Source organism: Colius striatus, chromosome 7 (genome assembly GCF_028858725.1).
Source record: "Colius striatus isolate bColStr4 chromosome 7, bColStr4.1.hap1, whole genome shotgun sequence".
Taxonomy (NCBI): domain Eukaryota; kingdom Metazoa; phylum Chordata; class Aves; order Coliiformes; family Coliidae; genus Colius; species Colius striatus.
In genome coordinates, this window is record NC_084765.1 from 22,125,243 (window position 1) to 22,147,151 (window position 21,909).

General features: G+C 41.6%; 1 protein-coding gene across 1 annotated transcript; it reads right to left on the bottom strand.

Annotated features, from left to right (window-relative positions):
- Positions 1 to 5,759: 5,759 nt before the first annotated feature.
- On the bottom strand, positions 5,760 to 18,133 carry LYSMD2 (LysM domain containing 2). The gene is made up of 3 exons (XM_062000085.1): positions 17,857 to 18,133; positions 13,603 to 13,940; positions 5,760 to 6,546 (listed from the first exon to the last, which is right to left on the bottom strand). The coding sequence occupies exons 1-3, from the start codon at positions 18,052 to 18,054 to the stop codon at positions 6,495 to 6,497; spliced, it is 588 nt and encodes a 195-aa protein (XP_061856069.1). The 5' UTR covers positions 18,055 to 18,133; the 3' UTR covers positions 5,760 to 6,494.
- Positions 18,134 to 21,909: the final 3,776 nt, after the last annotated feature.

The following is a 21,909-nucleotide window of genomic DNA, read 5'->3' on the forward strand; positions in this document are numbered from 1 at the left end:
ATGATTCTAGATCCAGGAAACTTGAGTTTAAGTTCTAATACCTTTCTTTTTTTTGACTCTGTTTTATTTCTTTATATAGTATTCAATGATTTGGACTTTAGTGTCCTTAGCTAACCCATAAAGCTTTGACACTACAACTGCCTTTCGTGTTATAGAACTGCATTCTCCTCATTGTTGCTTCATTCACTATGTATAAACATCCTCTTTGGTGCACCTTTTGATGATTCTGCATGCATAATCAGTGGAGTTCCTGATGTGAGTAGCCTGATAACAAGTGTAAATAGCCATTACTTTCTTTAAACGGAAAAAAAAAAAAAAGGCAAATCAAGTTATTTAGCATGGGAAGGGGACTTTATTACTAGAGATGTTTTTAAGGCTGTGGGCCCTGCTTTTCAGAAAGAACCTATCATATCTCAGCATCTCTGAATATCAAGATACAGTCTGTTTACTGGCTTCTTATTGGTATTATCTTGCAAACCTCGGGTTTTTTTGCATACATATTGCTATCATTAGGCAAGAATTTGGTACCTCCCAAAGAATAAAAAAGGAAAACAAAAATGTTGCCCTCATTCTTCTTCCTCAATTTACAGAGCTTTGAAAAAATGTTTATGAGATCTTTTATATTTAAATGAATGGATAATTTTATGTATGAAGAACTTATGAAACAAGATCAAAGTTAAAGAAATTTTTAGAAAACTAAATTTTAAGTGAAGTTCCAGACCATGTAAATCCTGAGTTTATCCCCAATAGCAGTCATTTGTCTAAATGAACTCCAGGCAAGGCCTGTTCTCTTCACTTACAGGTTCTTTACTGATAATTGAGTTACCCCTCATGTGATTTTTTTTTGTAAAAAAACCTCATGAGACTTCTGAGATTGATACAATCACAAAATGTCAGCTGCTGCAGAGGTTGCTGTCTGCCTGCCAATGATGGGAGATGCTGACTTACAGCACTGCCTCCATGGCATAAAGCTCTGTAAACGTTAAATCATTTCCTTCCTCATTTTCTCAGCACAGTTGGAGATTAAGGAGGAGGAGATTTGAGCAATGTTTCTTACCAACTGAAGTAAACTGCAAAACGTAAATTATCAACAGAACATTATTGGTAACAAATATTGAATGAATGTGATAGCAATGAGGTGTAACAGCACATCTGTTTGAAAACTGATGATACATAAGCCAATTAATGCTTTCTAGCATAGAAAAAGTATGTCACTGCCTGCTCATACCCATCCTGATATGCAGCATTGAATTGCAGTCAGTCACTACTTGTGATATTTGTTTTTAAGATTAAAACTGTCTCTAGAAATGTAGCCAACGTAACTTTCCTGTTGAAAAACAGTCCCTTAGAAACACTGCAGAAAATAATTAGGAAAAAAAAGAATTCCTGTTATTTTGAACTAGTACATCTATTATTATTAATAGTAATAATAATGTTAATGTTAATATGAATGTCTTTTATAGTCCCAAATATCTGAATTGTTCCTGTCCCTACAGAGCTCAGTTGTTTTCTGCTACAGCTTGTGACTTACTTTCTTATGTGACTATCGCACTGGTAAAGTGGACTGTTTCCCAAATCTAGATTTATGAAAGAAATCAAGAGAAACATAACTAACCATAGTACAGTTGGGGAAAATGGTAGTGATCTAAGATCTGCACTTAAAAATCGAAAAGAACATCATTTCTTTCCCCAATGGCTACTTTTTAAAAACCCACAAACTTTCTTCCCTGTCAATCTGATGAGTAATGTAAGAATATCTTTTTCATTGGAAGATATGCTCTTAGTTCAGCCTCTCAGGAGTCTGGTACTAATGGAACAATGTTACCAACTAGTGTCCTGTGATTGAACAGTACATGCCCACAAAAAGGCTGCCCACGTAAAACTTCTAATTTCTGCAAATTTTGTTACTTCAACAAAGCATAGATGACATCATTTAGAAAAAAAACCCAAAGCACAACAACATCCAAACAGGGGGCATGACCTGATTCTAGCTCAGAGTAGGCACGTTCTTGGCCTTGTTCTATGCTTACCCTGCTGCTCTGCATCGCTTGGGGTACATATGTCGACCAACCAGACCAACCTGACAACCAGGTGAGGACAGAGCAACAAGCCACTGACAGACAGAAGAGCAATCTCAGCCACGCTTTTCAAATCAGATTCACTTCCCATCCTGCCCAAGGCCATTAAACTTGTTATTTGAATGCTTCAAATGCTGTTTTCATTGCTGGTACGTCAAATGAACGTATCTGTCAGTAAATCAGACCTTTCAGAAGCAGGCAGTACACACACAGCCCGCCTGATGAATCACCGTCCTGCGTTGCCAAAAGGCTGTGACGCTAAATGAAAGGAAACCGAGTGACGCGCGTTTCAGCCCGCACTGCTGATCAATTCTTGTTTGGGAACACGGAGCGTATTAGCACTGACATCTGCTGCTAATGTGTTTAGTACATAATCAGTAAATCATATTCTGTCAGTGCTTTCCTTTTTCCTGGTGAGAAAGATATTTTCAATACCTGCACATCTCTGGGTCGAAGTTGACACAAATCAGTTTCTGTGTTGCTTGTATCTTTGCTGGGTCCTTCAGAAATATTTTAGTCCCTGAATTATCACTGAAAATGTAACAGCAACATACACCTTTTCAGCTTTTCTATTAGACTATTGTTTCTGATACTGTACTTTATTAAACACTTGATTACAAGCTACAGTAGTGCTTTTGTGTGTTCAAGAGAATGCATCTTTTCTGTTGGCTGCCCAGCTTTTTGAGCACCTCCTGCACCACTGAGCAGTAGGAGTTTATTGTGGACTCTGCAGGAAAGGGGATGCCTAGAAATGTTAGATGCAATTGCAGAAAACTGATGGCCGAGTTAACTGAAGTTACAGGGGTTTAGCTGCCTCCAGACACATTACAAATCAGTCCCAAACGAAACCTTTTTATCAGATATGACCCACACTTCATTTAAAAAGATACTAGTCCAAGACTGAGCAGGTTTTGACTTTTTGAACCTTGACTGAAGGAAGATGTAAAAGCAAAAGTACAAACATTTAGGTTTCCCACCACAGAAGTGGTGTAAAACATGGAATTTTATCTGAACTGTGTGCTTCACTTCTGTCTGAAATTGCTGCATTCCATCCCTTAGTCTACCCTAAACCTTGTAGGACTGGGATAAACATATAAGCAAAGAACGAAGTTACAAGTGTAGGAAGAATAAAGGCAGAGTAAGAAGCAAAATACACAGAATAATGTATAAACAATATCTAAAATGTACAGGAAAAACTGTAATTTTATTGAGTAATAATATGACAATGTGGATTAAGATAGTGTAGTACTAGTTATTTCAGAGTCTCAAGAATCCCTTTTCTTACAGAGTAGGAAAAGTCTATCTTGAATTATTCTGAAGATATTACAGATAGGCTATTTCCAGGCACCACTTTCTCCCATCTGCTCAGTTTTCCCTGGGGCTGGGCAGCCCTGGGGCCCAGGCACCAGCCAGCTGGTGTGTGACCAGTGGCCTGCACAGGGCTGCAGCCAACGCACAGCAGCAGTGCAGGGTCACACGGCCTCACGCCAGCAAAGGGGTGTGAGAAACTTGCAGAGGCACAGTACAGCAATGTCTAAAAATATCCTGCTTACATAAAAAATGTGGAGTTGGCCACTGTATTTGTCCTAGGGATTATGAAACATCATGTCTACCCGCAAAACTGAGCTATACAGCCCAGTTCCCGCAGCCTTTCCTCGTAAGGAAGATGTTTCAGTCCCCTGATCATCTTGGTGGCCCTGTGCTGGACTCTCTCCAGACATTCCCTGTCCCTCTTGAGCTGAGGAGCCCAAAACTGGACACAGGACTCCAGATGAGGCCTCACCAGGGCAGAGGGATAGAAGAACCTCCTTTGACCTGCTGGCCACACTCTTCTTGATGCATCCCAGAATGACATTGGTCTTCCTGGCCATGAGGGCACATTGCTGGCTCATGGTTAGTTTGCTGTCAACCAGGATTCCCAGGTCTCCCTCTGCAGAGGTCCTCCCAAGTAGGTCAATCCCCAGCCTGTACTGGTGTGTGGGGTTGTTCCTCCCCAGATGCAGAACTCTGCACTTGTCCTTGTTGAACCTCATGAGGTTCCTCTCTGCCCAACTCTCAAGCCAGTCGAGATCCCACTGAATGGCAACACAGCCTCTGAGGAATCAGCTGAGGGTACACTCTGACCCTCATCCAGGTTGTTGATGAAGATATTGAGTAAGAAGTGACCCAGGCTCAGAACCCCCCACAGGCCTCCCACTTGACTCTGCCCCATTGTTTCGGTAACCAGGACTCAAAAAGACAAAAGGTGGAGTGGAAGTAAAAGCTAAGGCTCTTTCTGGCCTGGCACTAAGCTTTTGGGGGATCACAAAAACCATCTGCGTGTCAAATGAGAGCCAAGACCTGCTCAGGGGCTGCAGCTGGCAAGGCAGGGCCTCTCTAAGGCAACTTTTGTTATGGTTAATGGTGGTGCTGAAATCCTGTGTGAAGATGTTTCTGTGGAACAGCATGTTGAGTGCTGTTGTGGTAGGGCTTCCAGATATCTTGTGGCTCAATCAGGGTCCTGCTGGCCTGAGCTATGGAGCTGGGCTGAAATCTGCCTGGTGTGAGGGGATGTGTGGCAGTGGGCCCCTGCCCAGCCATGTTTTCAGACTGGCACAGCTACTTCTTCCCTTGTGCTTTTGTTGGGCTTTCTCCATCAGGAAAACTGGGTGTAAATGGTGTCACTGAGCTGCTGTTCTGAGGCTCTCCAGCCCACCAGCACAAGAGAGCTGTACTCCTGCCCTGCTTAGCAAAGCACCTCACTCCTGCCCATGCGAGCAGGCCAGAGTATTACAACAGCAGGGTTCTGGTAGGAAGATTCTCTTTTTCTGCAGGATGATAAAATATAACTGGGCTTGAAGCTAGAGTTGCCTTTATTCTGGTAATGTCCTACTGAAATTAACTGTCAACAGAACTTACTATCCTGTCAGGAATAGACATAAATCCCAGTTTAAGAAAGATAAAAGACCTGAAATGAGTTCACCACTCTCTTCAAGAAAAATCAAGGCATCCTTTTACTCAGTCCAAGCTTTGCCTGTTCTTGTTAATCTGTGTACCACTGCAGACCTACTCTTTAGGACCAGAGCTAGAGATGATTTTAATGAACCTGCCAAGTCTGAGTTCCTGCAGGCTCTAAGGCAATATCAATTCCTGTCTAGCTTTGAACTTTTATTTCTAGTTTTAGTAAATTAATGTGTCTTTCTATGCGGCTTTCCCCTTAACATACTGCAGAAAGCTTTTGCTCTGAGGGAGCAATAAACTGTAAATGAGCCAGTATACAGGAATCAGCATCTGTCACAGCAGGGATCTGGCAATTCTTTACTGACAAGAGTTTTGCAAAGCTTATTGAATACTTGAGGAAAAATCATAGGATACTTAAAAGGAAGCTGCCAATTCATTAACTTCAGGGCAAAGGGCAGTCCGCATTCTGCCTTCCTCTGCTTCAGGTGAGGTTCACTTGCAGACCTGAATACTGGCATCTTTTCTCAGGACAGTGAAGTTTTACCAGTGTGGCTCTTGGTCATCCTAATAGCATTTTCTTGACTGCACAACTAAATCAAATATTTCTGACAGGTCTCATTTAGGAGGGTGAGCTATATGCTAATGGTGAAGGACATTATTTGCCTTGAGATTAGCATCTAGTCACTCATGTAAAACTAGACAAACCATTCTCCACAAAAACCAGACTAGAACCAAGCCGACTTCATTATGAACAGACACATCAGTATTTTTGTGTTTATTAAATTAAAACCACAGAAAATATAACTGCACACAAGAACACACATCTGATATTCCAACATCGTATCTCACAAATAAAAGCCTCTTGCTGTAACTCTTTCCTTTTATTAGCAGAAATCCAATTTGCAAACAGTTTTGAAGGCTTTAACTAATCAAAACAAGTAAAATTCCCCTTTCTAGGAATACATCATAACCACACAGACACACACACAGAGTTCAGAAGCAAGTTCTGCAGCCCTGAAATAGACAAAACTTTCACAGCAAACTTGCCTGTGTTTGCAGAGTAAGTACATTTCTATTATTTTCATAGTTTTGTCATTTACAAGCAAACTTTTCTCATATTTTTAAATACTTAAAACAAATTCCACTTCAACAAGTATTTACAAAATTTTTACTAAAGATCAACATCCTGCATAAAGGTGACCTCAAGGATACAATGTTGCTACCATGCTACAGTTTGCACAGAAGGGATATAAAGGCCATTGCTAGTTTTGGAAGGCTTAAACCCTTTGTCGATATAGCATAAGGACGTTAACCTATGGAAGGCAGAAGAGGTCGTAATTTCAGTGCAATTATCCTTTCATGACTTGTTTTAAGTACATCAAGACGAGTCCAAAAGACTTGAGTTTTGGATTATTGACGATTTAGTTCTTTAAGAACTGATTTCATGGAAAGTTTTGAGACCATCACATCCATCTTCTACTGGTGATACGAAGAAGTTGCATAGGGACCTTCCTCATTCTCCTCCTCTCTAAAAAGAAAATGATCATAATCATCAGATCAGGAACATACTGCGTCTCAACAGCAGAACTGTAAAGGAAATGCAGATAACCCATTTTCCTAATGGATCAAAATAAGTAATACTGATGTTGCCAACAGCAATACTACTTGAAGTCTACTGCTGTTAATAATACACCTGTGGAATTTTCATTACATTATTTCAATAATAATAATGCTGAGAACAAGTAAAGCTGTCTAAGTTCAATATCATTAGAATGTATTTAGAGTTTAATGAACTATTCTAGACACTACAGTGTCACATCAACAAGAAATGCTGTAAAGGATAAACACATGCAGGGCATGCTGGAGTTTCAGTACTATTGCTTTCAATTTCTTATTTTAAAAAAGGAAGCTTAGTCGTAGGCTTGATTCAGCGTCTTGAATGGCTGGGGTACAGATGGACTAAAGGAGGCAAGAACAGGAGTCTACCACAGCTGTAGCTGCAAGGATATTAAATGAGCGAGCTCCTTGATGCACAACACTTCGTGTGCAGCCAACAATATTGAGACTGGTCACTTGGGCTTTCTTAAATGAAGACAGTTGCCCACAAGTGCTGTTCTTAATGCAGCAATCAGATAAACCAAAGTAGTGTCGCTATTAAAAAATCCTCAAGAAAACTCAGTCTGCCTACTGTTTAGTTGACAAGTTTGCCTTTAAAAAAAGAAGTAATGTAAACCTCTTGCAATGCAGCATCCAGTACTAATTCAAGCATGCCAAGTTCTCCAAACATCACTATCTTCTACAACTGTAGCTTCAAAATTATGTTCCTGTGAGCCTATTCGTAAAGCTGCTGCCAATTTCAATGCTAGTGAGAACAGGACTCAACAGTTGCTACTCTGTGAATTTCAAAGGATTTCCAGTTACTTTTAACACTGTATGTGCCACTATACAAAGACACAGTTACTCAAATAGTCTAAAAATGGTACAAGCTAAAAAACTATACATTTCAACAGTATTCCAAACTCAATCATGCAGACGTTTTCCCTACTAACTTCTAAATGTGAATATTTACCTTTTACCTACAATTTAAATTGCATATAATCCTCCCAAGAAGAGAATCCAAGGAAAGAACCTATGAACTAACCAAGCAGAGAGCTTTACAAACTAACCAAGCAGATGAGTAACTTGCACTTATTTTCCCAGCTCTTTCCTGTTCCTGGGTAGTCCAGCAAAATTGTCTTCTTAAGACAAAGACATTAAACTGCTTTTGCCTTGAAACACCTCGTCCAAAAAACCCAAAACTTGTAGTTTTTGGAGGGATGTGTGGTCACAGCAGTACTGAAAGCAGATTTTTTGCCTTTCTTATAAGCAGTATATTTATTTATTTACAGTAGTGCTGCTACAGACTCAGTATTGAGCATGATTTTTCAGCTACAGAGAGCCTGGGTATATTTAAGTTGGATCTTTTTTTTAGATCATCAATTCTGCATTGCAAAAGTGCTATGGAATACTATAATTTGCAGATGCTGTTTGTAATACCTGGCAGAACAGTGAAGTACAGAACCAAACAATTCACATTTAGTTGAATAACCACTAAAGTGCTTTTGAGCTACAAACTGTCTGAAGACAATACATTTTAAGACTTTTTTTCTTTAATTTGAAACCTCTCAACATACCAGCTTTGTAAGACTAGACTGCAGGACTGTGAAATTCAACCATAACTGCTTGGCAGAATCTAAATGTTAAAAAATAACTACATTCTGAAGCTCTGATATATGCACTGTTGGGGCAACGGGTTTCTAGCTACATGTGCCCAGAACACAGTTGCAAATACCAATGTACTAGTTTGCGAGGATGGAGAACTTCTCTATTTTCAGAGCTCAGGCTGTCAAGGAGGAGAGTAGATTACTTTTTGTGTTGTACACTAAAAATTACTTTGTACTTCTTAGCTTTGCTCTGTTTCCTCTTTTAGGAGAATCAAATGTGACAGTTATAGCAAAAAGGCATTCCTTCTAGTAAGACGCTGTCAGAATCAGCCTTTCAGTCATTTTTTTATTGAATGGCTTAATATAGGAAATGTCCAACATGACATGGTTATAGCCAAACACTGGACTGAAATTAGCTGCAGTTGATTATGGTGGACAGTAGGGGTGAATATGGAAAACTGAAAAGTTGAAATAGTGATGTTATACCAGCAAGTCTTCAGATATCAGAGTAACAAAACAGGTTTGTCTCCATGTCCCTTGTGAAATACACACGTAAGACTCTGGGTTTTACTTGGGCCATTGTCAGCAGAGGACAGAAGACTAACACTTGAGTTGCAGCGGGCTCTAAGGGGTTTCTCTATGTGGCAGGAAGGCATGTAGGTTATTACGCCTGAACCTCAAGGAAGCTGAGGGGAGATAGGATCACTCTCTACAGCTACCTGAAAGGAGGTTGTAGTAAGGTGGGGGTCAGTCTCTTCCATCCAGTAATGAATTATAGGAACAAGAGGAAATGGGGTCAAGTTGCACGAGGGGAGGTTTAGATTGGAGATGAGGAAGAACTTTTTCACTGAGAGGGTCGTTAAACACTGTCCCAGGCTGCCAAGGGAGGTCGTAGAGTCCCCATCCCTGGAGATATTGAAAAGCCGCGTAGATGAGATGCAGAGAGACATGGTTTAGTGATGGGGTTGGCTGTGTGAGGCTAGTGGTTGAACTTGAAAGGTCTTTTCCAACAGAAATAATTCTATGTGACTGATTGGCTGTTCTATGCAAAACAAATTTCTGACCAAGGCTCAGGAATGCTGTAGGTAGTTGGCAATAAGGGCTGGCAAGAACAGCTTCGGATCTTCTGTCCCAGGCTAGTCATAGTACTAAGCTGAGTGACAAGGTCTCTAACACACCACTCCAAATCAACTTAACTTAATGGCCACAAAATATTACTAATGTAGATCTTCAGAACTGTACATAACAAGTGGAAGTCCGTTCTGATGGCTTAAATTCAAGCCAAACTTTGTATGAAATAAAATCACATAGTAGCAACTCTGGTCCACAAGCAACAACATGGCAGTGCCTGTATGTTTAATGACCAAACAATTTTCTTCACTTTTAAGATGCTTAAAACAGCAAAGTGCTAAGTCACTGCAACGTTCTCCTTTGGGCAAAAGGAAAGGAAATGGCACGACTTCATAGCACCAGCTCTTCCTGTCTGCTGTTGCCACTTTGCCCAGCAGGTTACAGCAGATCAAAGACATCAACCAACAGCTACTGTATGCACCAGGCCACAATAAAAACATGCCAATAACCACTTCTGTAAGACCAAGTGCACCTGTGTGTGAGCAAGTAAACCTGAACCCAGCTTCTAGAGTTCACAACTAATCAAGACAGCAACTTGAGGTGGTAAGTTAATAACTTTTGGAAGTCTGAAAAAAGGATTCTCCACAGACAGTCTCTTTTATTGAGATATCTGCTCTCTTGGCCAATGATGGCAAACAATTATTGTGTAAATCAACTCATTTATCAGTTTCAAATGCTTCAACACCCTACTCTTTCCCAGGTTGAGGCCAAGGCAACCGAGCAGATAACAATCTGTGGTTCCCTTCCAGTGCTGCACACCAGTTAATTAAATTGGCTTGTATAAGCAGCAGTGATGAGTGTGGCTTTATTCAGTTACAAAGTTTTCAAAATGAGTCACTAAAAGGCAAGTGCAGAAAGATGTGACCCGTCCCAGAAGCACGGTATGTGGCCCTCATGTTCTAGCCTACCACACTGCCACCCTGAAATATTTAGGACTCTATAGAGACCTTGCATTAGACCTCTGGCATTCAGCTATCTGATGATACAAAAAGCATCACTAAATTCCAGTTTTGGCATCCTGAAATGTGCATAGCAGTATTTTGAGGAAAGTAAAGCACTACCGTATTTACTGAAACTAATACAAGTTGCTTTTCTTCCATGTGTAGCATTATTACTTTTATCCACAAACTATACTAAGAGTTTCCCTATTTCTTTTGTCCTACTATAAAAATATTGTTCAAAACAAAAACCAGGTTGTATTGCCTTAAGTTGCTCACCTAGAACTTCATCTTGAGTAAATATTCCTGAAGGATGGATTCATTCACTGATGACTTGTTGCTCAAACATAGCAAACATACATTTAATACAGTAAATGTAGTATTAGGTGCACATCTGCCACACGCTTACATAAACTCAGTGAAAGGCAGCTGGCAAAAACTGAGTCAATCACATTCTATAATCTTTATTGTTTGTCTACTTGTATGGCTATTGAACTACTAGAAATCTGTACCTACGTGCTTCTCAATTTTTCTACCTAATAGAAAAAGGCTTTAGCTGGGAGGAAGCTGACCTTAAGAGTTAGCATACTTTATTCCTTTGGGAGCACTTAAAAAGGGTAACTTCAAGAGTTAAGAGTACACAATGTAACTGACCTTCATCTTTGTAGCCCAAGGCAGTTCCTGATTATGAAACTGTTTGTAGTGCTTTATCAGAATCAGTGCATGTATGTGCATGCATTCTTGGCAATTTTAAAGGAGACCAAAGTAAAGAGCAATTAAGAATATCCTCCATCACTCAAATGAACCTCATGGATATGGTGAGAAGTTATGACTTAAGTTCCAGAACTGATAGTTTGCTCTGCTTGCAGTTTTCTTAGTTCAAATGTCCCTTTTGGTAGTGGCAGATATAACTCTAAGTGTTCCTTTCTTACTCTCAACCAGGCACTTCAGTGTCAGTGCAGACCACATCCTAAACAAGCTCTGACAAGGCCATCTGAATATAGAAGGCCAGAGTAGATGGAAACAGCATTCAAATTCATAAGCAGCTTTTACTCTAAGAATTTAAAATGTGTGTATTCATGAGGCTGGGTTACTATCATGATGGCTGCCCAGTTTTCATGGCCTCCAGATCCAAGCAAGGGACAAGAAAAGTACAGGATGGGGAGCTTGTTGGAGCAAAGTAAGGAATGTTGTCACCTTCCAGTGTGGGCCCAGAAATACTATTAACGGTACATGAAAAGTATCTCCAGGGCTTTTGGCAACGGTCTCCCTTTACTCCTGCTCTCTGCAAAGAGTAAACATTCTGCAAATGTTCAGTTTGGTCCTTAGGCACTTCCTGTCAGGCTGCAAAGGGATGAACACAGTTAGAGAAGATAAGGCAAAGATGGCTTTTGCGAGTTGTGACTGGAAGCCAGCGATGGTGAGGTGAAAGGTTACATTATTGTAACCTTGTATGACTTTCTCAGACATAGAGGAAGCTTCTCCCTTCAGAAGCTTTGGGTAATGTGCTGCTCAGCAGCTGGCCTGCAGCTCTGTACCTCATCCTTCCTGTAGCATTGTGATCAATAAAGATCTGTGCTCTATGCATAATTAACAAAATCATGTGCTAATCTTAAACAGGCAGTGAGAAGGTAACTCATCCTCCTGTACCCTTTACTCCTTGGGACGAAATTTGGTACCAGGCCCTCATTTCCTATCTTGTAACTTAAGCAATATAGGAAATGGGTATTCTTGGCAGTAGCAAAGTGCTATCTGTGCAGCAAGGTCTAAGTGAATTTCCTTCTGTAAATTAGCATGTTGTTAAAACCACGTTAAAGTAATTGCATTCCCCTGGCAGGCATTGTGGTTTCCTGTCCACCCAGTTTAACTGCTGGGTCAACACCTCCTCTAATCTGTTAGATACATATGCTAATGATCTGACAGTCAGCAGCAGCACACTTTGATAGATGCTCCAGATTATTTCAATACAACAATACAAGTGAATAAGTTTGATTAGAGAAGGATCTGAGTTCCAACAGCTGTTTTTCCTCTCACATGTAATCAATTAAAAAGAAAATAACTGACAAGTATGTTAACAAGCTGTGAAAGCATTCCAGCCTTCTCGGAAACTAATTCTAAACCAGTGGCCTTCTGGCAATGGAAAGTCAAATGTGGAGTGCAATAGCTAATGAATTACCAGACGCTGCCTTATAGGATGTTCATCAAACAAGGCTTGTCCCACTGCTAAATGCAATATACTGCTCACCCTCAATTTTTGTCTTTTGACCAATGTTTTTAAGTTGGTGAAATAATCCCTTAACTTCCTAAGGAAAGGATGGGGCTCTACTCTCAATAGATTTGGTGTTGAAAGGTTACTTTCCCGTTCACGTGAAAAGTACTTTGCTGGCACTCAAAATCAGTGTATGTGAACCAGGATGATGGAAGTCTTGCATTAAACAAATTTGTCAAAGCAAAGTACATATCTGCAGGCATAACCTCTCTCTGGCTCTCTGGTAAGAGAAGCAATGCCAGCACCCTGCAGCTGTACCATTTATTGCCATGAGAGAGGCCACCATCACCCACTGACACAATTTCTGAGAATAAACAGGCCAGATAACTATCCTAGAGTGCTTAAGAACAAGCTGAGGAAGCTTGTCCCAATGACACGGGAAGACAAACACTACTGAAGTCCACTCTTGCTCGAAGCCCTTCTGTGCTCTCCATGGGATGCCTACATATGTGAAGAGATAATCACTCTGACAGAGAGGTCAAAAGGTACTGCTGTTTCTATGACTGAAGAACGTGGAAGCTCCTGGCTGCAGAAGAAATACTGAGGAACAGCTGGAAGTCTACACAGGCAGATGGAGGGAGTGTGAGGAAAGGAGATAGAATAGCTGAACCGAAACAGCAACATGCACAAGTTACACAATTCTGATGCAACGTGGGACAGAAAAAACACACAGTCATGCCTCGCTGTATGTAATCAGCTTCCATGTAGACCTCTACTGAAAAACTATGGGTTTGCTTAAATAGTTGCCCACTTACATAGCAAGACATCTTGCAGAATACTGGCCTTCTAGCTTTCATGGACTATTACTGCTATTTTACAGTCTGTAAGGCAGATTACTGTGAGGCAGCCTTTTTAACTGCCTTTTCAAGGCATTTGCTAATGCTGTGTTCGGAATGTCTCTAAGGCACAGTAACAGCATAGACTTGCTGATGACAAATTAAAACTATAAATGCTGTCTGAAATACCCCATACAGAGGGTTCACCTTAGACTAAAAAGTCTTCAGGATGACATTAAGATGTTTAATGCTAAAAGCGGCATTTACCTGACACTGTCATCTTTTAGTTTTCTGGCTGCTTGTTTGGATAACTTAATCTGCAAGTCCAATCTCTGTAGGAAATCTTTGGCAGACAGTTCTTCTGGTGCAGCAGGCTGATTGTCAGGCTCTTGAGGACTGGGAGAAGAACTACTTTCTTCCTGAACTGTCATTAGTCCTTCATCACAAGAAGGGGAGCTGTCAACAGTTTCGTTCTCAGGAGATTCCAGTGAATTAAGTCCATTGAACAGTAATGGTTTCTCTGATATAACAGGAATATTCAGGGTTTTCCTCAGAAATATACAGTCATTAGTGAACAGTTTATTTGCCCTCTTTATTTGTTCCATCTGAAAAAGATAGGGGAAAATATATGTTACTAAGTTTTCACAAAGTATAAAGTACTAATTTTCTGCAGTAGTACAGTAACCTTTAGTTACAATAAATCTATATTATCTTTGCAGCAGCAATGATTTCAGCAAAGGATTTTTTTGCATTCAAAGTGATTTTAGAGTGTGTTCTGTCTCAGCTTTCTTAACACACTAGCTACTTCCTTTTATGTAGACTTGAATCCAAAATATTGGTCTTTCTAAAGTCTTCCGCTACCTAAAGATTCTTTTATGTAACAGTCTTCCAATCTCTATACAGGCTCGCATGAACATCTTGACACCATATAACTTAAATACTTTTCCTACAACTTTTATCCAAAGTACTTCTTACAACCTACTCATCAGTACAGATGATCTCACGACAGAAGCAAGAAAAAAAGCACATCTTTCTCAGAGTATTAATGCAAAAAAGTCCCACTTGTTTTAATAGCTTCTCAGGTTAAGTATAGAACATGTTTGTACTGTTTCTCTACTAAAAATGTTGTTTAAGTTCTTACTCAAAAATTTCCCTTCCAAGTCAGTAACAGTTATACCAGCTTCCCACTTCTCAGTTGCAAGTTTTAAAAAAGTACAGAAATCAGTATCCATGATAATGGGACTTTAAGCTTTAGTTATAACCTGAACTCATGATTTCACTAGGAAAAGTCCTAAGGGGAAGAAAAATGACCATTTTTTTTGGTCCCCCGGAAAGTGCAATAAGCAGAAATCCCTAATCACTAGAGTACTGCAATGATAAATGCATTTAAATAAAACATGCTTGAACACAAGTACAAAGAGAACTGAAAATATCTCTTTCCTGCATTATCAGTGTTATTCATTTTTATTAAACTAAATGGAACTAAGCTGAGAAGGAATAAAAACCAGAAGTCTTGTAATAACAGGAGTCTTACTGCCAGTATAATCACTCAGAAAAAGCTGGGCACTCTAAGCACTAGTCCCTCACTACTTCAGAGTCTGAAGTACCTTCAGTTCAGCACTTGGATGATGAAAAAATTGCTCTATTGTCTTAGGCCTGTCAGTCTTAAAAACTCTTTGAGCTCTGCTCTGACACTACTTGGAGTCCTTCCCAATTGCAAGAGAAAAGACCATTTGTTAACAGATGGGGTTAATCCAACTTGTGTTTCTCACACTGAACATGCTGGCAGGGGAAGCTGTCTAAAATCAAGTGAAAACTGCCAAGGTGTTAGTCTTTCTTCTCAGTGCAGCTGTGAGACTCTGTGGCCACTTGCAGAACCAGGATAAACTTCTGCATGCAACATAGACCTGTCCTGTGTGGTGGTAGTATCTGCTGCAGTGCCATCACAGATCTGGTGTCATGTATGGATGCATTTATTTGGACACCTGACCAAATCATTCTCCATAAAAATAAACAGGATACCCTCTCTCAAAAGGCTAGGTGTCTGGGAGAGTGAGAGTAGGGAAAACAATGGAGTAAAGCTCATCAGTAAGTTATTTCTCTCCATCAAATAAACAAAAATTATGTTCTCTGCTTAAAGATGATCCCAACCTGAGGCTGCAGATGGCTAAGATGATGGAATGATTAGATTTAATAACTTTCAAAAGCTGAATAACTAATATCCAGTGCCAGACAGTAAGATACTAGTTCAAGTAAGAGAAGTTCATTACTCCTCCAGTTCCTGAAGCTTGGAAACTATTTTTAATTAGCCTTACACAATATATTGTGTATCTCTAAGTTCCTTCCCAAGCTGATTACCATATGAAGGGCATAAAAAGGAAGCTTCACCAACAATGAGACCCATAATGGCCATTAGAGGCAAGTTTAAATGTCAGTTGTCAAAAAGTCTAAAAGTTACCTGTCTTGATGGGTATCAAAAAGTATCTAAAATGCTAGCTTGGAGATCTTCTCTAAAAATACAGCACAAACCTGAAAAGCGAGATCTCTGCTACAGGGAAAGTGGAAAGCGATGCTTCAATAGCTGATAAATAATGCACTGTCTTGCTGTTCTCTATCCTTCTTCATTGTAACTCTAGCTCTGGTTATTTCTTCCTAAAATACCTTTTACATATCTTGTGGCGTTTGGAATACCATCCCTGGACTGAGTGAAATACTTGATGTTGAATATATACACATACATACAACTCAGTATGACTCCATACATCCATGGGTGTATGGAGAGCAGGACTGAACACTAGTTTTCTCAGTGCTAGAAAAATTGAACTAAGTTCTGTTATAGCTACATACCTCTAAGAGTGAAAGTATGTGCTAAAGCCTCTGCTCCTAATATTTCAGCTGAAGCTGCACTCAAGCACAAACTAGTGTTGAAGTAATCCATAAAATCTGCTTCTACTGACAACAAAAGAATGTGTTTCCTCAGAAGGGATACCTTTGTATGATGGAAAACAGCATTCTAACTGAATCATAAATATTATACTAAATTCCCAGCATTAATTTACACAACAGTGTTCAAAGGAAGATCTAATGGACACAAGCCAGACTATATTAATAGGCCTGAAGGAGAGGGGTAAAAGGCAAAGGTCAAATCTAAACAAAGCACACTGACCTCTCTTCCCCTTCTCAACATTTCCATCCACCTTAAACTGTCTAGGCTATGCCATACTAGGCACTGGACAGGACGTCTCTTGTTGCAATATAACTCCCAGGGAGGAAAACCACTGAGAGAAACTTCTAAAACAGTAATAATGGAGGCAATGGCAGCCAAAGATAATCTGATGCTCCATTTACAGGAACTCTCATTCCTAGCCAAGTATGTAGGATGCAGGAAGCAAACGTAATGACTCTTTAGAGAAAGACGGTCCTTACTGTGCGGACACAGAAGTCTTCATTTCAACACTACTGAAGTTGCTGGAAAGCTTTAGTGCATTTTTCAGAACCAGAGAAGGAAAGGAAATCCATTCTATTCAGAACTTATTAATTTAGGTCTGCACTGTGTCTCTTCTAGGAAGAGACCAACTGGAAGGTGCTTTTTGTAGCTGATGTGAAAGTGACACTGCCTGTGTTCAAGTACCATGGTATTAGCTATGCTCATCATTTGCTTGGCCCCAAGCAATTCTGGCTATTGAGACTATTGAAGCTGCATATAGCTATGTTAGTGGGTCACTCACTGGACCCCAAAGAAGCTGGGATGAAGGCAGGCTAGGCAAGCTTTGCCCCATGGGGAATGGTAGTGTGCTAGGACTTGCCGGTAGACCCTATTGGGCTCTGCACATCTTAGGCTGGCATAAGCTTCTCAACTACTTCCACAGAATAAACTTCCTCTCTATAGGAAGACAGCAGAAAAACAGCAACACTTTCACATCAGTTGTAAATAACTGCTAGGTAGATGAAAATGGAATGGTTTTAGCCCTAAACTTACTGGAAGAAATTCTTTCCTCCTACGGCCTATGTATCAACCTCAAAACAATGATTCCTTTCGTGATAAATTTAATTACATCATTTTTTTAATCAGAAACGAGTTCTGTACGAACCGTCACGCGAGCACAAATTTCCTCGGTAGGCATCAGTGCATCTCCCGTCTCGGTGGCCACGGCCAGCCCCGTGAGCCCGGCGCTGGAGAAGGCTCTGTGCAAACTTCTGGACGCACCGCAGGACCTGGGCACGGCCCTCCCCCGGGCAGGGCAAACGGCTCCGGCATTAGCGCATCACAGCCCGAAACAGAAACTAGCACCGTCTCCGCGGCACGGACTGAAGCTCCTGCCCATCTTGGGGGCAAATGCTCCACGGGACAACTTCACACCGTCACCTCTCGGCTGTTTGCCATCCCACTGCCTCTTCTGTGGCTCCGTTACTTTCTGGGCCCGTAACTGCGCGCCGCCGCCACGGAGCCAATCACCGCTCCCGGCTCCCGGGGCCGAGCCCCTCCCCAGTTCGCCCCACCACCCTCCGGGCTTTCCTTACCGTGACGCCGTACTTCAGGGCGATGCCCTGCAGCGTGTCCCCGGCGCTGAGCCGGTGCTCTACGTAGCGCTCGGCCAGCGGCGCCGCCACGCTCGCCGTGCTGCCGTACGAGCGGGCCTTGGTGTGGGCCAGCCGCTGCGACAGCTCAGCCTCTGACTCCGGCCCGCCCGGCGGCTCTTCTCGCAGCGACTCGGCCATGCTCCCGCCGCGCCTCAGCGCCCGCGGCTCCGCGCCGCTGCCCCGGGCATGGCGCGCCGGGCCGCGCCCGCCCCCTCACGCATCGCCCGCCCGCTGGCGGCAGCGGCGGAGGCCCAGGCTGGCGGGAGGCCGCCGCGCATGCGCCGTTGCCGTCGGCAGCGGGGGGAAGCCGCATGCGTGGGGCGGTGCATGTGCCTATTGGCGGCGCGGGGGCGCAGGCGCGGGTGTGCGCGCCTCCACGGGCGTGTGGTGGTCATGGGGGTTGTTCGGTGATGGACCCGCTGGCGCGAATTCGCGTTTCATAGAATTACTGAGCGAAGGTGTTCCTGCTTTCCACACACCTTGTTTTGTGATGTGGCCTTTCCTGCAGGCCTTGTGCTTTCACCCTGTGCATCAGCAGAAGGTGCCCTAGTCTCAAGAAGAGGCCCTCAGCCCAGGGTTGGGATTACAGAGTGTTGTGGTTTGACATGGCTCTCTCTCCCAACTCCTTGCTAGGCCCTCTCACGGGACATCTCAGGGTCGTGGGTTCAAGCCCCACATTGGATGCCAATTAATTGGTTTTGCCCAGCTAGCAATGAAGCACCACAACAGTCTCTTGCTCACTGCCCCCCATCCACCCCCACCCTCCTTGAAACGGCAGAGGCCCCAGAGAAATGGGAGGGAAACAAAAAAATAACCAAGACTGTTGTGGATTGAGGCAAGGGCAGGGAAGGCTCACTGCCAATTACAGTTCCAAGCAAAACAGAATCCAGTATTCGACCTAGGAAAACAAGGAAAGTTTATTCTACTACTGCAAGAAAGAGAACAGAACAAAAATAAAAAAGAGTAGGGTGATGAGAAAATTACAACCGGCACTTTAAGATCTCCCTCCCCCATCCCTCCTTTCTTCCTGGGCCCAGCTCACTGCTCCCGATATCTCTACCTCCCCCCCCCCCCCCAATGTAATAATTGTTTCAAGTGAGTATTTCTTGCTATGAAGCTTTATTTGAAAGCTGAACCATTATTAATGGAACTTTCTAACAAAAATAACATGGTACATATAGATGGTGCACATGTGTACATCCTATATAGGCACAAGACGTACCAAAAGAACCAAGAGATGTCCAGGGTAGCCTGCTGTAGGTGACTGTGCTTAAGCAGGGATATTGGATGAGATGCTGCCCAAGTCACTTCCAACCTCAGCCATGCTGGGACTCTGGGAAGTGGTGTATGTGTAATGGACACCTAGTGTGGTATCATTTTATTTTCTGGGAAGTCCTAAAAAGATAGACCTTTAGCTTACAACTTAAGCAAAAACGACATGCATGTGGTAGCCTCAGCATTCTCCAGCCCAGTATGTATTCACATAATTATTTAGAAAAATGAAATTCATCAACTGACATAACACCTAGTTATGGGGTTTAGATTAATTACATTCAGTGGGTGGCTCGTGGAGCCTCTCTGAGGAACACAGAACAAAAATCAAGGCAGATCTGACAAATGATGCTAATCTGGCTACAAGTTTCCAGGCATAAATTAGGAAAATACAAAAGCTGTCCTGCAAGATGCATGCGTTACTGATAAGGAATGACACATCAGCACCCACCCATCACATGAGAAAAGCCAATGTGACAATCCTAGAGCATCTGAGTACAGGAACTGTAGGCAATGTGCAAATAGATCAGGCAGTGCAAGATATTATGTAAATTGATGGCAAGAAAAGGTTCACTTTAATTTTTCTGTAGTCTACAATATATTTGGGAAGTTGGAGACTCCCCTGAGGTTGTCCAATTGAGTTTATACCAACTATAGAAAGAGAGCACCAAGTTGTGACATCTCTGTGCTTTCAGTTCCTTGTGAAACAACATGGTCTTGCTGATCAGCAATTCAGCCATGACCTACCTAGCAAAAGAGATGAACTGCAGGTCAGCACTGATTAAAAATATCTACTGTGTACTCAGTGTGGGGCCATGGCTCAGCTTCAGCCCTTCAAGGCTGATCAATAGAAATTACAAACATCTGGATGCCTGCCTAGAGCTGGAATTATTCAGACTAGTTACTTGAGCTAGAGTGGCTTTTAGTAAAGGGGAGCTGCAGTTCAAAAAAAGTGGAAGAGCTGTTTAACATTACTGATAGAATGAGCTGAATATGCCGTGTCAATTGGTTTGAAAATGCATTAGACAGGTGCACTGATATTAGACAGTGTTACTCCGTCTAATGTTACCTTAAACTCTATTGATATGTGAAGTGTGTGCAATACACTTTAATTCAGTTGTCACAACTCTGAGAAGAGCAGAAGCATCCCTTGCATTAGTATAAAGACACCGAAGGTACTTTATCACTTTATTTTACTGATAAACCTTTTCAAGGGTATGTATAAGGGTTGGGTTTTTTTACTTCTGGACTTAATGGGTTGTCTTTTCTTTGCATCAGCAATTTGTGGAGATTTTTTTTTTTCTTACCCCAAAATCCATACTATAGTCAGAAGAACATTTATATCTGGGAGGTTGCCAAGGTATCTGGTCTGATTAGCTGTCTGCCTTTTCTCTTCCTAAAATGAATACCCTCTAAGGCAAAAATTGAGTTAATAATTTTATTTTAAATTCGGTAATGCCTTTTTACCTGCATTTTCAATATGCATTCAGAATGAATTACAGAAGAAACTAGAAGTGTCGTTGCTAACAAGACTTTATTTTTAAAGAAGAAAATTGTGTTAGTAGCAAGAATGTGATGTCAATGCTACTGCAATGTCTCGTGGATGTTTCTCTCATGGTCTATGATCTTGTGAAAGCTAAGGGAAATCCTAACTTGCCTATGGTTTCTTGGTTTTAAGTTTAAGATGAGAAGCCCTGAGAGGCTGTTAGTAGTCATATCCCTGTCTGACCTTGGTAGAAGTTGGAGCTTGCATGCTTCACAATGTCATACTAACCAGGGCTTGAGTCAGTTCCATAGTGCAAATTGGCAGGGTGCCTGCACTGACTGCTTATTGGGTTTTCCCATGTCTGACTCCAGACAAGCAAACAGATAGCTTCTGGCAGGCTGCAGGAAGAAATGGTTTGCACTGGTTACCCACCCTAAAGGTTCAGCGTAGGGACATCAAACTTGCCACTTTAGAAAGAGTCCTAACTATAGCTTTGGGATTCTCACTTTGCCATAGCAATATTTTCCCTCCAGATCTGTGAATCAGCAGCTTAATGACATACATGGGTATTTTTTGATGAACAGGGGCTATATGGCAATTAGTTTTAATTTATTGGTTTACTGCCTGTTCATGTTGTCAGCAAGGAAATCTTTTGGCACTACTGACTCCACTTCCTTCCTCTCTGTTCTCTTCTGTGTCTCCTGTTTCCTTATTACTGCTTCTATGACTTCTTTCCCCACAGTAACTTCCAGTTCCAAGGAGCTGTGTGTGCCCAAACCTGTTTCTTGCTTTCAGATCACTAATTCTTTCAGTATGCTAACAGTGAAGTCGCCTAACTGGGGATTGGAGTTGACACTCTAGTCAAACTTACATGGGACAGGCACCTTCACTCCTTTGAGTCATTGTTCCAAGACTGGCTACAGACATTGTTATATATATGACTCATTTCACATCTGGGAAGTTATTGCTGAAACTATAGCAACTAGAAACATACTTTTAAAAACAGAAGTTTTGATTTCAGAAACCTCAACTCAGCATTGTGGAATGCCTGCTTGACTTAAGTGTTCCTTAGAGCTGAGTCTGAAGAAGGGGAAACTCCTTTCTGCTTTTTTTTTTTCTCCTCTGGCACATGCTCAGACCTAGATTGCACTTTGCATACATATAGAAAATCCTACAAGAACTGGCTAAGGATATAAAAGATGTATTTGAGCTAATATTACAGCTGTAGTTAAAGG